Source organism: Mus musculus, chromosome 6, assembly GCF_000001635.26.
Source record: "Mus musculus strain C57BL/6J chromosome 6, GRCm38.p6 C57BL/6J".
Classification (NCBI taxonomy): Eukaryota; Metazoa; Chordata; class Mammalia; order Rodentia; family Muridae; genus Mus; species Mus musculus.
In genome coordinates, this window is record NC_000072.6 from 92130472 (window position 1) to 92148206 (window position 17735).

General features: G+C 39.8%; 1 protein-coding gene across 7 annotated transcripts in view; it reads left to right on the top strand.

Moving 5' to 3' along the window:
* Nr2c2 (nuclear receptor subfamily 2, group C, member 2) overlaps positions 1-17735 on the top strand; it is an 81641-nt gene that overhangs the window by 39054 nt on the left and 24852 nt on the right. For 4 of the 7 annotated variants that reach the window (NM_011630.3, XM_017321518.1, XM_006505904.3 and 1 more), the window contains 2 exons: positions 8516-8555; positions 9309-9419. In NM_011630.3, coding sequence (NP_035760.1) covers positions 9348-9419 — 72 coding nt within the window. In that variant the 5' untranslated portion in view covers positions 8516-8555; positions 9309-9347. The remainder of the gene's footprint in view (positions 1-8515; positions 8556-9308; positions 9420-17735) is intronic. The other 3 variants (XM_006505906.4, XM_006505902.2, NM_001347342.1) reach the window with 1 other exon arrangement.

The window sequence follows — 17735 nt, forward strand, 5'->3', positions numbered from 1 at the left end:
ATCTAACTAACTGCATGCTAGGCAAGCACTCTCTGGACTGATCTACTTCCCAAGTCCAACTTGAGCTTAAGTTTTAAAATTTACTGTATCCATTTTTGTATCCAGCCCGTGTTAAAATAAAACAAAAATGGCACACTGAACCTCCTTCTTTCTTCCTTCTTATACTTTTGCTTTGTTTTGATGACTGTGAACATTCATCTTGTACTAATTATTGAAACAATGTGTGCCTGGATCAAATAGGAGACTACCCTCAGGCCTCAGCAGATATTTGTGTTTCCAAGCCAGAGAATCTGAATTGTTAGTTTTTTTGTAAAACTGCATCTCTAAATTCACTGGTGCCTCAGGAGCTTTCTTTCCTCAGTGGCCTTGGAAGAAGAGATGGCTGAAACTATAAGCCATCTTGTGCACCTCTGGCATCCTTCATACACTGACACATTTGTTGCCCATCTTCCTGCCCAGACTTTAGACTGACTGCAGCTCTGCTCTGTTTGTGCACTGAATTAGGTTAGTTGGGTACTTATAAAGGCAGAACCCACAAAGCTATTCAGATGCTGTAATTAGGGTTTTCTAGAGTCACAGAACTTATGGAATGAATGAATGAGTGTGTGTGTGTGTGTGTGTGTGTGTGTGAGTGAGTGAGAGAGAGAGAGAGAGAGAGAGAGAGAGAGAGAGAGAGAGAGATGGAATTTATTGGAATGACTTACAGGCTGCAATCTGACTAACCAAACAATGGCTAGCTGTGAATGGGAAGTCCAAGAATCTAGTGGTTGCTCAGTGCCATGAGGCTCAGTGTTTCAGCTGGTCTTCTGTATAAGCTGGAATCCTGAAGAAGTAGCTTCCAACAGATGTGCTGGCAAGTAAGTATAAGCAGGCAAAGAACAAACCCTTCCTTCTTCCACTGTCTTTATTGTAGGCCTCCAGCAGAAGGTATGGCCCAGATTAAAGGTGTGCCTCAAAAACTGGATTAAAGGCATATGTTTCTTCCAGCCTCAAGATCTGGATCAAAAGTTTGTGTCTTCCAGCTTTGAGATCTGGGTCATAACTGTGCCCTCCATTTCTGGATTGTAGTTCGTTCCAGATATAGTTGACAACTGAGAGTAGCTATTACAGGTGCTTATAAAGCCAGAACCCACAAGGCTATGGTATTTCCAGCCATTGTCCAATTGGGAGCAAGTATATATCCTGATGTACTTCCTGCCTATGTACCTGCAACTACACACAGGATGTGCAGTTTGGGCAAATGGGCTTATAGCTTAACCTTAGCTCTTAAAGACAGTAAACAAGTCCATTCTGTTGTTCTTGGAGTGGTTTTTGAATGCAGTGCAGACCATATGTTGTTGCCTATGTTTCAGAGATTCCATAACTATAGAAATATTAGCTTTGGCATGTGAAGTTGAATATACTGTATGCAGACTGTCCATGTTCTCCAAATCTCTCTATGCCATGTAGTTTTAAAATTGCTTCTAGTTACTTATTTCCCATAGTAACATTCTGCAAATTCACTAAAGAAAGGTGATCTGAAAAGGGAAGGGTAGTGAGAAAAGAGTTTAACAAAGCCACAGAAGTCTAGGTAAAGGGAAGCCTTGTTAAAATAACACATCTTCCCAGAAATAGGCCATCATGGTAGTCAACAGACTGCTTCAGCAGCTAGCTGGCAGAACAGCAGAAACACTTTGATTTTGCTTCCTTGGTTACAGTGAATGATAGTAAACTTGACCTTCAGCAAAGCAGGGTCACAGAAAGGGCATCTTTAAACAGCCTTGTCTGCTATGGCAAATGGAATCTGCACAGCAGAGTTTGAAGGCTATCCACCAACCCCTGGCTAATTTGGTTACTATTTGGCTTAGGAAGTTGCTGAGGGAAAAAAATGTAAATAAAGCTGCTGGAAACAATTGGCTGGTGAGTGTAAATGTGTGTGTGTGTGTGAGTGTGTGAGAGTGTGTGTGTGTGCGTGTGTGTGCGTGCACTAGCGCTAGTGGACTGGGGAAGAGTAGAAGAAAGCAGACCAGTGGGGCAGCAGGTAGCACAGGAAATCTTCTCTAGTTGTACTTACTTGTGGTGGTGGTGGTGGAGGGGGGATGGGCAGCTCTAAGCAGTGTACTTTAGTAGAAACTTGTTTCCAAAGCTGTTAGTAAAATGCACAGTATTTAGAACCCAGTTGTGTATTTGGAGGAAATCATATCTATTATGCTTAAGTACTAGCAGGCTTTTTTTCTTTTTAGGGACTAGTGTGAGAGTGTGATAAGTACATTGCTTGTTTTTGGCAGGTTATCTGCCTATGAACAAAAGATTATGTACCAGATTGCTATTATCACATGGTTTTACATAATTGTGAGATATAGTTGTTGGCTTTGTTTTTTTCAGTTTTGAGACAAGGTCTCCTTTGGCACCCAGGGTGAACTGGGACTCATGATCCTTCCACCTTATAGATTTGTGTGTGTGTTCATCTATATTGTTTAAATTTGAGCCTTTAAAGGCTTCAAGTGCAGAACTTGTAGGTCATCAGCTGGACTAGTAACTTTCCAGTCCTTTGTGTTACACAAGTTGTTGTCTTGGTTAGTTTTTGTCAAGTTGAGAAGGAACCTCAGTTAAGGAAATGCCTCTATATATGGTCTGTAGGCAAGCCAGAGGGGCATATTCTTGATTAATGATTGCTATGGGTGGGTCCAGCCCATTGTGGGCAGGTGGTTCTGGGGTATATAAGAATACAGACTGAGATAGCCTTGAAGAACTAGCCAGCATTTCTTCATGGTATGGTCTCTGCCTCCAGGTTCCTGTCTTGTCTCTTGGTGATATAGTGTGAGGTAAAATAAACTATTTCTTGTCTAGGTTGCTTTTGGTCATGGTGTGTATCATAGCAGTAGAAGCCCCAAATTAAAACAAAGGTAGACTCTACAGTCCAGGATACAGAGGGTATCAGAACTGATACAGAGGGTATCAGTTCCCCTCTGATGAAACCCGCTACACAGGTGATGCAAACTTCAACACAGAGGGGTTACTCACTGCCCAGTGACCCAAATTCCATGGTCATTTGAAACAGATAAGAAGAATATGGTTCTTTTTAGCCTAGGCTGCCTGTAGTCCTTTAGGCATTTGCATTGTTCATTATTTCCCCCTGGATGTTAAGAATTCAGAAGTTCCTGATTGAGATTTGTAGCATATTAGGTTTGCCGATTTTTCTGTACTATGTTTGAACTGTTTTGCTTTATGAAAATGTTGCAACCTAAATTTAGAAGTTTTGTTATCTGCACATTGACTCCATGTTGTGCAGATATTCCTCAACCTAAATGTTTGTTTTTCAGCAGATGACTGTGTGGGAGGCAGTGCTGTGCAGTGATGGAAGAATGTGAGAAAATCTGAACTTACATTTTGAGAACCCATCCATGTCCTTGGTTTATGTAATAAGCTTCTAAGGGAGGCACTGAGCTGTACCTACATGATGTCTAATTAGCAGACAGAAGATCTAAGCAAAGTCCAAATTCAAGGCTGCAAAACAGAGACTTCTTATTCTTTCCCTTCGTTCACTAAGCATTCACTGTGTGCTCAGAAGAGAAATAGTCATGTATTCCTGTTCTTAGGTCACTGAACCAATAGGGTAGTACCCTGTGAAGAGTGCCAATACCCAGGACTGTGAAGCCTATAGGAGACAAGCCAGTTTGAGAGACATTAAAGGCAGGCCACAGAAACAGGGCTTTCATTAGACTATGAAGATAGGAAAGATGACCCGTGTATTGGAAATACATATATAACTTCATTTCTTTCTAAATGAAGTTCAACCCTTTTAGTCTAAGCTGCAAACCATGAAAAGGTCTGTGTTCAAATACACCTATACACCTTTATAACCAACTTTGCACGCAGTTTCCTTGGATCCTTCCTTCATTTATATGTTGTTTGATACAGGGTCTCTCTCTCTTAGTTGGGATTTCTATTCCTGCACAAACATGACCAAGAAGCAAGTTGGGGAGGAAAGGGTGTATTCAGCTTACACTTTCACATTGCTGTTCATCACCATAGGAAGTCAGGACAGGAACTCACACAGGGTAGGAACTTGGAGGCAGAAGTGGATGCAGAAGCCATGGAAGAATGCTGCTTACTGGCTTGCTTCCCCTGGCTTGCTCAGCTTGCTTTCTTATATAACCCAAGACTACTAGCCCAGGGATGGTACCATCCACTAGGGGCCCTCCCCCTTGATCATTAATTGAGAAAATGTCTTACAGCTGGATCTCAAGGAGGCATTTCCTCAGGGGAGGCTCCTTTCACTGTGATAGCTCCAGCTTGTGTCAAGTTGACACACAAAACCAGCCACTACAGTCTTCCACCACACCCCAAGATGGGGTTTTTCTGTATAGAACAGACTGGCCTTAGACTCAGAGATCCACTTGCCTCTGCCTCCTGAGTGCTGCAATTAAAGGCATATGCTTTTACAAAGCTCAGATTTCTTACTCCAATCTCTCTACCCACAGCATCCTTAGTGCTGGGATTATAGGTGACTGCCGCCACACCCAAATAAGCATTGCTATTGCTTCGGATTGGAACCTAGGGCCGGCCCTTTCATAAAAGACAAGTGTCTACCATTGAGTAGTAATTTTCTTGTTAAAGCACAAGTACTCTACCCCAGGTATAACACATAAACCCGAATGTTGCCTGGCAGTTGTACTTGAGCATTAAATTAATCTGTCCTCTGCAAGCTGAGAAGTTGAAGGAGGCAGTAGATAGCAACGGCTAAGGCACAGACTCAACTGGCACTGAGATTGCACGCAGGGAGAGACAGAAAGCAGAGGCTTAGACTAAGTGGAAGAATAGCTGGTGTTTCTATGTTTTGTCATCAGGCAGACCTTATATTACTGTGCTGAATGTTTTGCAATATACATATGGAAAGATAATGTATTTCCAGATTTATTTTGAATGCTAGTTTCTAAATTCAGACACTTGCAAGCATATCTTAGAGGTCCTATTATGATATCACTTTGCTTTTAAGTAAGACCATCTTTATGCTGCTTCTGATAACATTGCAATGTTTGATCTCAATTGTCAACTTACTAGGATTGAAAGATGGAAGCTGTATCGGTAGCATTTCGTGAGACAGTTAGATAATGAAGGCATTGACCAGACAAATGGGTTCATCGCTTGATGGAATTTTAAAATAATGATGTTGGTGGGAAGTGGTGAAGTGTAGGAGGTGGTGGTTTGTTGCAGGAGTTGGTCTTGGGAGTGTGTTTTTGAGGACTGTATTTCTGTGGCCCCTTCTTTTCTGTTTCTTGCTTGCCAAGTGAGAGCAGCTCTGCTCTGCCTCATTGCCTCTGTGATGACTAAAACAGTGAAATAGAAATAATTTCTCCATTTATCTTACTTTTCTATTATCTGTTAAAGCAGCACAAAAACATAGCATAGCTACTATATTCCATCTCTAAGGCCATGGGAGTCTAGACTACTAACTAGCCTTATCACTTCCAGAATTGAGCATCCCTACCTACCGACTCCCAAGGGTGCTTGAAGCTATTTACGTAACCTAAATTTAATACTGAATCCATTGCCAGTATGCTTCCCCAGCCAACCCAGGTAGAGTCCTTTGGTCTTCTTTTATAAATAAGATTGCATTTAGGGTTTTTGTGTGTGCTAGGCTGGCACTGTATCATTGTGCTATATCTGTAGCCCTATGCTTCTGAAATAAGGAATCATGAATGTGACAAGTATATGCCTACACAGGTAAAGAAGCCAGACTGCAAAGCTTAAAAACAGCACACTCATAGCCCAGCTCAGGTTCAAGTATAACATAGGCCCAAGTAGTTGCTGTAGTTTTGTGGTTTGAAAATTTTTTCCTGGGTTTCTATAAAATATTTTTGAATACACTTGGTTATTTAAAAGACAAATTTGTTAGTGTAATTTATATATAAAATTTAATTGTTAGTCTAATATATATATAAATCTAAATTATATTGATTGTAAAATTCAATGAATTATCACAGAGGGAATGTTTCCATGTGACTACCACCCAGGTTGAGAATGTAGGGGATGTGGAATGTAGCTCCTTTGGTAGAGTGCTTGCCTAATTTATACAAAGCACCCATCTGTAATCCCAGGACGTGGGAGGTAGAAGCAGGAAGATCAGACATTCAAAAATTATCCTTGGCTACATACTGTGCTTGAAGCTAGCCTGGCATACATGATATCCTGTCACCTAAGACAGAAAGGGAGGGATGGCTGGTCGAAGAATGAGAGAGGAAGAAGAGAATTTCCTAAATTCCAGAAATTTAGACATTTCTATTTTTCATTTTCATTCACTCCTCCTTCCTCCTCAGAGCTGACCTCTGTCCTGTTTCTTACACTAGTAATTATATAGAGTTTTTGTTTTGGGCTTTTTTTTTTTTTTTTTTTTTTTAAAGACAGAATCTTGCTCTATAGCCCAGACCTGCTTCAAACTCTGAATCTTTCTGTCTTGGCCTCACAAGTGTTGAGATTACAGGTATACAAACCTAACCTCAAGTGGAAAATTTTGTTCACTCATTATTTTTTAAAAAATTAAACATGATTCACAATAACAATATAATTTACATATTTTTATCTCTACTTTCTAATTTTATTGACCCGCAAAGAAACCTGAAATTCCTTAACCTGTTCTATATAGTCTGGAGAATGATATATAATAGCCATATTTTTGGTTTTGAATGAATATGTAAGTAAAAGAATAAATGGCAAGAGTTAGACATTTTCAAAACTGGTGCTCAAAACATCTAGCAGAAAATGACTAGAGTAGTTGAGGCATTTGTCTGGAGTTCCTAGTAAAAGAACAAATAGTAGCAGAAAGATAGTGTCAAACCAGTGGCTTACAAACATGTAGTAAAAACTAACTTAGGAGGCTGTTAAGGCAGCCAGCTGGAGTTCCCCTCATTGGTTGTAGGCAGAACAATGTGTCTCTCTGGGGTGAGGCTTCCAAGCACAAGAAAACATAGCCACAAATAGGTGGCATCAAATTGGGTACTCACTACATCCAGCAGAAATAGCCTGGGGAAATTGAGGCAGTCAGCTGAATTCCCTTTCAGGGCTGAATGTCCCCTTGGCCAAACTCTCTGACTTGTCTTTCTTCTAATTGTATTTTCATTATTCATCATCTTTTGGTGACACTTGGGTGATCCCATAACATGGTTGTCTTAAATACTACACTGAAATGCAGACATCTCTTCCCAGAAGTGAGAGTGGTAGATCTCCACATTGTTTTGATTACTATAGGTTTTAGAATGTATGAAATATAGAGATATGAGTCCACTACATATTCATTTTCTTTTACAGGATTGTTTTGTTCTGGATTCCTTGCATTTTACATGGATTTTTAGGACCAGCAGACCAGTACATGGGGAGAAAAGAACACCTGGGTTTTTAGCAGGATGACATTGAATCTGTCAGTTCAGGAAGCAGTGCCTATTAGCATTGTATTCTTCTGGTCTGTGAACACAGATTACTTAGGCTGTTTTAATCCTTTCAGTGGTATTTTTAAATTTTTTAAAATTTGTTTTGTTTGTTATCTTTTTCTTTTCTTGCCCTTTTTTTTTTTTTCTTTTTTTTTTCGGGGGAGGGTGCTAAGAGGAGAACAAGCGTTCATTCTAGTCCAAGCTGGCTTATGTATCTCTGGTTGGCCTCAAACAGCAATCCACTGGCTTCAAGTTTCTGGGATTACATGTGTGAGCCATCACACTTGGATTGTTTATACTTACTTTGTTAAATTTACTCCCATGTTTTGTTCTTTTTTTATGCTATATCATCAGTGAGATTATTTTCTTAATTTTGTTTTCAGATTGCTATTGCCAGTGTACCTGCAACCTTGGAACTCTGACTAGTTGTAAGGGATTTTTTTGCAGGTTCTGTAAGATTCTTATGTAATAACATTTAATATGCATATTAAATTTTTTTACAGTCATGGTATATATCTGTTTCCCTCATGTTTTCTTTCTTCCCCTTTTGCTCTCCCCCCACCCCACTTTAGTTTTCTTTTTTCTCTACCCAGTTCCCCAGCTAGCAGTTCCAGTACATTCACACAGCGGTAAAAACATACCTGGTCTTGTTTTTCATCTTGGGGGAAGCTTTTGTCCTCTGTCCTTTATCAGATTGAGTGCTTTCCTCGTTTCATTGGGTTTTTGTTCTTTTTGTTTACTTGTTTGTTTTTTTATTTTAAATCATGAAAGGGTGTTAGATTTTGTCAAGTGCTTTCAGTCTGTTTTGTCCATTGCAGTGATCTTGTAGCTCATGCTGAACTGTGATTTTCATGCACTGAACCAGACTTGCATTCCTTAGGAAAGCTGCACTTAGACATGCTCCTGAATTCAGTTTGCTTTCTTTTGTTGAGTTTTTAGATCCATATTTATAAGATAATTTTCATGACATCTTCTAAGGTATTGAGCAATATTGGCCTCACAGAACAAATTAGGGAAATATATTTTAGGGTGTGGGAAACATGCCACCTTTGTATGATATTTTTCATGATATACTTTTAATCTAGGAAAATACTGTCTTCTTACTTCAGGTACCCAGGTGACCACTCAGCACGTTGATCCTCGCCTTTGGTAGGTATTGTTTGAGACCCTTGTGTTCATGGTGAACTTTGCCCAACTCGGTTCTGCCTGAATCTAAGAGGCTGCCAAACCCTTCCATAAATGCTGCTCCCAATAATCTTCAGGGCTGTGCTGTTTCTATTTGTCATCCATCCTTTGCAGTGTTGTGAAAGCCTTTCTATTAAAAGTTATCACAAAGAAAGAATCTTACAGGTGGCTTTGGAAACAGTGGAAAAACTTCAAAGAACATCTCTTTTAGAAATTATTCTGATAGCTTTTAAAAAAGGTCATGGAAAGCAGAACTGATTTGGTTATCCTTGTGTTTTCAACATTAGAAGCAGCTATTTTAAGATGGTGTTTTCTTAGGACCATCATGGGCAGTATCTCACTATTTCCTTTTTTGTCCTGTGTTGATACCTCAGTAGTCAAGTTGGTCATTCAAGGACACAGCAAGAGCAAGAGGCATGCTCCTGCTAGGCATGGTTGTGCACACCTGTAATCCTGCTACTTGGGAGGTAGAAACAGGAGGGTCAGTAGTTCAATAGTTAGAGGCCAGGCTGGAGTTTATAAGACCTTTCCTTTGAGAAAGAAGAAAGAAAGAAAGAAAGAAAGAAAGAGAGAGAGAGAGAGAGAGAGAGAGAGAGAGAGAGAGAGAGAGAGAGAGAAGAAAGAAAGAAAGAGAGAGAGAGAGAGAGAGAGTAAGGAAAAGGGTAGTTCTTAGAAAATCACTGAGCGCCTTCCTAAACCCCGTGTTCTCATCCACAGGTACCACGTACACAGACCTCTTGGCCGGAATCTCCAGGGATGACCAGCCCCTCCCCGCGCATCCAGATAATTTCCACCGACTCTGCGGTAGCCTCACCTCAGCGCATTCAGGTAATCATGTCAGTTCCACTGGGTTTCTTCACTCTGCCCCAAACCAAACCTGCCTAAGAGATTCACTATAGAGTATTTACCTCTTGACATCAAGTACAGTGTGAGCTCATTCATTTCGAAAGCAGCAGGTAAAAGTTTACGTTACTTTTAAAGCAAAAGTATGAATTATTGCTTCAAAATACTGGATGACATACCATTTTATTATTTACTTGCTTCCAAATTGAGGCAGTATATATTTTATTAGACTCAGGGACCCCTTGCTTGTAGTCACATCCAATGCCCTCACATAATAGATTTTTCAGTCAGGGCAATTAACAATTTTAATTAATGCCTCACTTTTCTATTTGGAAAATATACATAATAGTAGATTTTTTGCCCTAAATCAGCAACATTAATGCTTTTAAAATGCTTAGAAAGGCATCTTATACATAATCATATTTAATTAATATGTATTATCGTGCATAGTAACTATTACTATTATTATTATTATTAACTATTAAGCAGGGGCAGGACTGTGAATCTGCCTTTAATCCACTGAATATTTTTTCTCTTCTTTTGAACAAAAAGACTTTGGAGATTATAGCAAGAAGCTGGGAGAAAGCGATAATGCATTGCTATTTGATTACCCAGCTAAATCAGAACATATGAACAGGGATGAACCAACAGAAAAAAACATCTGCAGGTAAAGCACCTGCCAAGAAACCATGGTGACTTGAGCTCAGTCCCTGAACTAACACAGGAAGGAAGGAAGAACAGATTCTTAAAAGTTGTCCTCTTATTTCTACATGGACACCATGGCATGTGTGCACCCTCACACACACACACACACACACACACACACACACACACACACACACACACACTGTATTAACTCACAATGATAAATAAGATAAAACATTTTTAAGATTTTGTTTTTAAAAGTAAAATAATTTCTCTGTTTTCAGAGTTACTACAGATGGCCTCAGTGAGATCCTCATTCCTAGTCATGCTCTGTCAGTGAGCACTGCATCCCCTGGAGCCTGACAAGAGAATGCATCTTTAGTATTTTAGTGTATGAGAGCAATGCTTAGAACCTAAATAGTGGCTTCTCTAGTAAGGCTAAGACTGAAAGATGTCAAATTAGACAATGTTTAGCCTGAATTAAACAGACCTAGATCTAGTCTTATGACCTAGGGAGAATTTCCAAAACCTTCTGTACGGTTTCACAGTGGATATATATGAGTGCAGAAGGATGAAATGTGGAAAGGTCTGCAGCCCTGCAGATGGGTACCAGGAAATGCTAGCAGTTGTGCTGTAAGAGGTTTTGCTTGCTTTTGTGCTTCTGTTTTGCAATAGGCTCTCCTGTAGCTGAGGTTGGCCTTGAACTCCCGATTCTTCTGCCTCCACATCCCCAGTACTGGAATTATTATAGGCTCGTGCCAACATACCTGGTTTTGTGCTTATAGCTTTTAATGTCCTATTTTTATACTGCTTCAAATTTACAGAAAATAACACGTAAAATTGTTATAACCTTTACTCAAATTCACTAATTGTTTGCTATCCAATTCTGAATGTGATATATACGTGTGTGTGTGTATATATATGTGTGTATACATATATATATGTATATGTGTGTGTATACATATATATATGTATATATATACTTTGGATTCATTTTCTCATTAACGGCAGGCATTTATTTTCATTGGATCAGTCATACAGGTTTCTTAAGAACGATGGCATTCTCTTACATAGTCATAATAATAAGAAATATTAGTACTAAAACATGCCGTTGTAGGATACATAATCTTCATTCCACAATTTCCAGAGTTTTTTTTTATAAGTGTTTGTTTTTTTTTTCCCCCCTGGGATCTGCTAGAATTCATTATTAATTATAACAATAGTAATTAGGTGCCAGGCAACCCAAAACACCATCCCTTGTCATGCAGGCTAGCATAGATGTCCAGAAGCCTTGCTGGTGTTTTTTTGTATGGTATGGCCCTAACTGGCACAAAGATTTTTTAGGGAAGAAGAGGAGGAGGAGGGAGAGGAAGAGGAGGAATATAGTCCCTCAGTGGAGGAGAGGCTGAGGCTGAGAGTTGCTGCTTTGGGGATAGAGATATAGGGCAAGAGCTGTGGAGATAATGGAAACATTAGGAAAACATTAGGTTCAAGTTTTTACTTTTTTTTTTTTTCTCTTTTTTTTTTCGAGACAGGGTTTCTCTGTGTAGCCCTGGCTGTCCTGGCACTCACTCTGTTGAAAAGAAAGGTTAAGTTAAAAGGCAAAAAAAAAAAGGTACTCTATTTGGTTCCATTTTGGAGGTGATTGTGAGATTTTTCTGCCTTGTTTTCTGCCTCAGTCTGCCTTTAGTGGTAGACTGAGAATTCTGTGTGCTTTGAGGTTCTCCTAGGATGGTCCTCCATCTCTTCCTTTTTCAGTTGTTGCTTCTCAAGAAAGCATTATTGTAATCATTGAGCAACTTTATTAAGTGTTTTTTTCTGAAATACATTTCCGTATATATCATTCAACTATATTACATTGAAATTCATGTACAATTTTGTTAGAAAGGACTTTGTGCAATACCTTTTTTTATTTGAAAGTTTGAAATCTTCCTTGTAGTTCCTAGAAAAACTGTGGCTCTTACAGCCATTCTGTACCTGCTTCTCACTTGCTAGTAGCATTGTGTTTTGTGTGCTTTCTGCTGTTTCTTTCTCTTTCTGATAGGATAGTGACCCCTCTTAGGTACTCAGAGTTGTTGCTTGCCTGTGGGGGTTGGATAGGTAATATGTGAATGCTGTACTAAAGTCCAACCAACCAAGGTACAGAAGGCACAGGGTAGAAATAGGACCTTCTCAGTAGAACTCTGTGAGTGTCTGTGTCTGTCTCTGTCTATGTGTCTGTCCTGTCCACGTTGGCCTCAAACATCTGTGTGCCTCCTGAGTGATGTAATTATAGGTCTGTGCCACCACACTCAGATTTTGTGGTGTTTGAGGATCAAATGTGGAGCATGTGCATGTCAGGCAAGCACTCTTAACAGAGCCACATTTCTAGCCCTTCCTTCTTTAAAAAAAAAGTTCAAGGAATTTTGTTTTTAATTTTACGTTATAATTTGAGACAAGACCTTTCATAAAATCTGGAACTTGCAATTTTGACTAGCTTAGCTGGCCAGTAAGCCTTGGGCCCCACTCCCTAACTCTCTGGTGTCGTGGTTATAGGTATTCTTTGCCCAGCTTTTACATAGGTATTGGGGATCTGACCTCAGGTCCCCATGCTTACACCGGAAGCACTTCACTGTCTGAGCCATCTGGTCATGGTGTCTCTTTACAATAATAAAATCCTAAGACACTGACTTCCTTTGATGATTGATGGACTGTCATGAAAGTATAAGCCATTTCCTTCCCAAGTTGCTTTTGGTCATGGTGTGTTCTATCACTATAAAAGAACCCTAACTAAGACAATATCAAACTATACTTAAAAAATTAAAAATTAAAAAAAAAAAAGACCAAGGGGCAGAGAGAGGATAGACATGATGTTGATCTTCTCTAAGCCCGCCTACACAGTGACACACTTCCTCCAACAAGGCCACACCTCCTAATAGTGCCACTCCCACGGACCAAGCATATTCAAACCCACCACAGGCAAAGATCAAGGAGGAACACTCCTCACTGGCTTGCTTCCCATGACCTTGTTCAACCTGCTTTCCTGACAGCCAAGACCACCTACCCAGAGGTGGCTAGACCCTTTCACATCACTAATCAAGAAAAGATACCATAGGCTTGTCTACAAGCCAATCTTATAGAGACATTTTCTCAATTAAGATTTTCATCTTTGAGTCTTCCACTAGCAGCCTTTGGATGAAGACATAGAACTCTCAGCTCTGCCTGTGCCATGCCTGCCTTTTTACTGCCATGCTCCCACCTTGATGGTAATGGACTGAACCTCTGAACCTGTAAGCCAGCCCCAATTAAATGTTGTTTTTTATAAGACTTGCCTTGGTCATGGTGTCTGTTCACAGCAGTAAAACCCTAACTAAGACAGAAGTTGGTACCAGGGACTGGGGTATTGCTGATAGGCCTGGCCATGCTTTTATTTGAAAGAATGTGTATTTTTGAACTTTGGATTTGGAACTCAGTGGAATGCTTTAAATGGGGCTTAATGGGTCATCCTAGTAGGAATATGGAAGACTTTGTTGCTGGGAGTAATTTGAACTGTGTTGACCTGGCCCAAGAGATTTCAAAGGAGAAGAATTTCAGTATGTGGCATAAAGACTGTTTTGTGGTATTTTGGTGAAGAATGTGGCTACTTTTTGCCCTTGTCTGAAAAGTCTGTCTGAGGCTAAGGTGAGGAGACTTGGATTATATATGGTTTGAGTATTAAAGGCATACCAGGAAGTGAAATGGAGCAAAATCCTGTGTTCTAGGAAATAACAGATTAAGGGAGTGGGACCTTGGGGCAAGAGTCCTACCCAGCTGAATTTAGATCCAGGCATGGTGGCACACACCTTTAATCCCATGAGACAGGCATGCTGATCTCTGCATTCAAGGTCAATCTACTGAGCAAGAACCAGGATAGCCAAGCTTAGTCAGTGAAGGATTTAGAAAACATAAAGCCAGTGATAATGTAATAGGACAAGGGGATCATGTTCTAGATCCTGTAAGCAGCAGAACTCGACAGCTTCAGCCATGTGGCTCTGGCTCTAGAGTTAAGAATGGAAGGAACTACTGGGACAATTGATGCTGGTTAGCTGGAGCTAAGACATTAGCAATGATTAAGAAGAGAACAGCATCACTGAGTTGAAACTGGGGGTTGTTTTCTGGGAGCACAAAGAAGCTGTGTTCCAGAGATAGCCAAGGGTGTACCTCATGCTGCAGCTGGACTTGGTAATGTCTAAGAGTCACCTAGGTGGTACTGGTTTTGAAGGCATGAAGGTGTTATGAAGAACAGTTGAGGCTTTGCACTGTGAGAGGTCATGGAAGGCCATTGGTGAAGGTGTAGCCTCAGCTGTAGTTGATGGCCCTGGACTGAAGGGGTCAGGCAAAGGATTTGATGCTTGGCACCATGAAGAGAGCCTATGAGAGGCTATTGGTGAAGCCTAGTTGGAGTGGAACACCCCAGTGTATTAGAGATCAGTACCATGGGATGATCACCAAGATCAGCAGCCATAGTGGAGTGGATCAACCTGAGCTTAGAGTGCAACAGAGGGCAGAGCTGGAGAAGTGATGCCAGCCCTTAGGAAGAGTCCAAAATATCAAGTGGAATCTCAGACACTGAAACAAGAAGCTGTAACATTGAAATTACCTTGGAGACTCAAGGATGTTAAAGATGCCAGAGCCATGAGATACATGCTGAGGAAAGCTGCTAACAGGGAGTGGAACTAGCCCAGGAGAAAGCAGTTTGTTGCAGTCAATAAACATGAAAAAGGAGTGGAGATCTGAAGACTGCTTTGACATCAGCCATGGAGATGCAGAGTTTGGAGTTTGCCCAGCTGGTTTCCTGCCTTGCTTTGAAGATTACAGTTAATTGGTTGGATGAATCTCAGAAGAGCCCTTGAACTTTGGACTTTTAACAATGTTGAGACTGCTATAGACTATGAGGACTTTGAAAGTTGGAATGCATTTGCATTATGCTATGTTTAAGTATGGCCTCCATAGACTCATGTTTTTGAACAAGTCTATGAGGGCCAGTGAGTGGAATGTGATGGTTTGTATATTCTTGGACCAGGGAGTGGCATCATTTGAAGGTGTAGCCTTGTTGGAAAGGTGTGACCTGGTTGGAGTAGGTGTGTCACTGTGGGTGTGGACTTAAGACTCTCACCCCAGTTGCCTGGAAGTCAGTCTTCCACTGGCAGCCTTTGGATGAAGACAGAACTCTCAGCTCTGCCTGCGCGGTGACACTGATGATAATGGACTGAACCTCTGAACCTGTAAGCCAGCCCCAAGTAAATGTTGTTTTTTTATAAGACTTGCCTTGGTCATGGTGTCTGTTCACAGCAGGAAAACCCTAAGACAAATGAGCAAGCACAGATTTTCGAGGGCTTAATCAGATCTCATGAGTTTAATAAATGGAGTTGTGTAATTCAGGATACAAAATAATAAAGACACTGTGAACACAGGGAAAAAAAAGATTTTCATCTTCCTAGATAAGTCTAGGTTTGAGTTAAGTTGTTAGAAAGCCAACTGGCATACACAGTGCAAAATAGATGCCACTATTTCTATTGCGCAATTAGTTGATATTCCATTTTGTCACACTGTTCCTAAAGGAGGCTTACTGATTGATGTTTTCACCAATCTATCCTGGAAGCATCTGTTTCTCCATATTTAATATTATGTTGTACTTTTAACTGTCAGTTTGCTAAATGATACGTCGGTGCTGTGTAGCTTTTATATTTATGTAAATGTACATAATAAACTATTGTTTTTGTGTAATTTTCACATTTTATGAACAAAAAAGTAGTTTTCCTCATCCTTCCCTGTATTTACTCCCCTTAATTTTCAACCAACAGATCTTTTGAAAATGATACCTAATTTTGTTAAAATTATTTAAATTTGTTACAAAGTATTATATGGTAAGGAATAACTACTGAAGTATCCATGGTCCTTCAGCTGAGTATCTGCCTTATAGGAAAGATTACTATGTATTTAGGAAGAGGTATGGAAACCATCTGTAAAGTGGGGAATAATACTGGTTTAATCAAGGCTCTGGTGGTAGTTTCCTATGGTACTTCATTTCCCTAATGGAAAATGTTGGGATTCTGCAGAATTAGACCTTGGAGTGTTTACTCTAGCTTTTTGTATTAGCTCTAGCTGAGTAGATGGCTTTAGGTGCCAAATAACTAGCCAAGACTTCTGCTGTAAGCCCCACTTAGCCTAAGGTAAGATCGCTCTTATGACTTTGTCTTCAGCCTATGTTTTATTCAAAAGTATATTGTTAGGATTTCTGTTTCAGTCTCACTGAGTTTGAGAACATACTTCATATGCTTTCTACTCTGCAAACTTTTACAATGCATTATAAGAGCCAGAATGTAGTTTCTGTTAGTGACTATCCTGAGCAGTTTTGAGAATTGAGGTATTGTGGGTGGTAGAGGGAATATCATATAAATGCCGTTTATATCAAGCTGATCATACTACTTAGCCTGCTGTTCCTTACTAGCTTTGATGCCTGCTTGCTAGTGCTTACAGGAAGGCATTGACCTCTCCAACATAGCTATGGAGTTCTTTGTTCCTTCCTCTAGTTCTATCTGGTTTTGCCTTGTTTTATTTGCTTGACTGGTTTAGGGTTTTGATCCTAATGCTGTAACCTAGGGTTTTGCACATGCTAACCCCAGATTCCTTATATATTTTGCTTCTTGGTTTTGGGCACATGAATTTGGATTACTACACCTTTCTTTGAGAATCAATTCTCATTATGTAATACCTTTCTCGTAGGGCCCAATTGTTTCCTTGTTTTGAAGTTTATTTTGTTTGAAATTAATGTAGTTACTCCATCTTTTTGTTACTGTTTTTCTGTTTTGCTTTTTATTTTTATGTACAAGGTACATCTTTTGTCTTTTCATCTTAACATTGTTTCATATATATGAAATATGTTATAATAATTGCTGTATTTTTACTGGCGTATGAAAAAATTCACACTTATGTGATTATCAATAATTTAAGATTATTATCACCCTTTCATGTAATTTCTGTGTTAATTGCCTGAAGTTCCTCTTCTTGATTATGATAGATATTTATGTGCTTTCAGTTGTTGCTCTAGTGTTTGCATTTTACATTTCAATACTTTAAGACCACCTACAAATGATATATAATTGTTAGTGAAATATACATTACAAAAAAAGAAAAACATTTTAAGTGCACTTTAGTAACATTGTAGTCTGTGGTGTTGTATCACCTCACCTTATTAGTTTAGTTCCACTATACTGTATTTAAAATGGCAGTTTCTTTAATCCCAGCACTTGGGAGGCAGAGACAGGCGGATTTCTGAGTTCGAGGCCAGCCTGGTCTACAAAGTGAGTTCCAGGACAGCCAGGGCTACACAGAGAAACACCATCTCGAAAAACAAAACAAAACAACAACAAAAAAAGCAGTTTTCTACCCATTTTTCTTTCTTTCACCTTATTCCCTGGAATAAGTATGCAGAAAAACATATAATATGAGTTGTGCTCATCTCTTTTACTAATGTGTAATGTGTCCATCAGCTTTGAATGGGTAGAAAGTCACAGAGAACTGGATCTCTCCTCTGTCCTCCCCACTCGAGTTGTCTCTTACTGGTGAGCAGAGAGCATGGACATTTGTTCAGGTAGGGAAATCTGGGCTTGCCTCTTACTATAAGCTTCCTAAGAC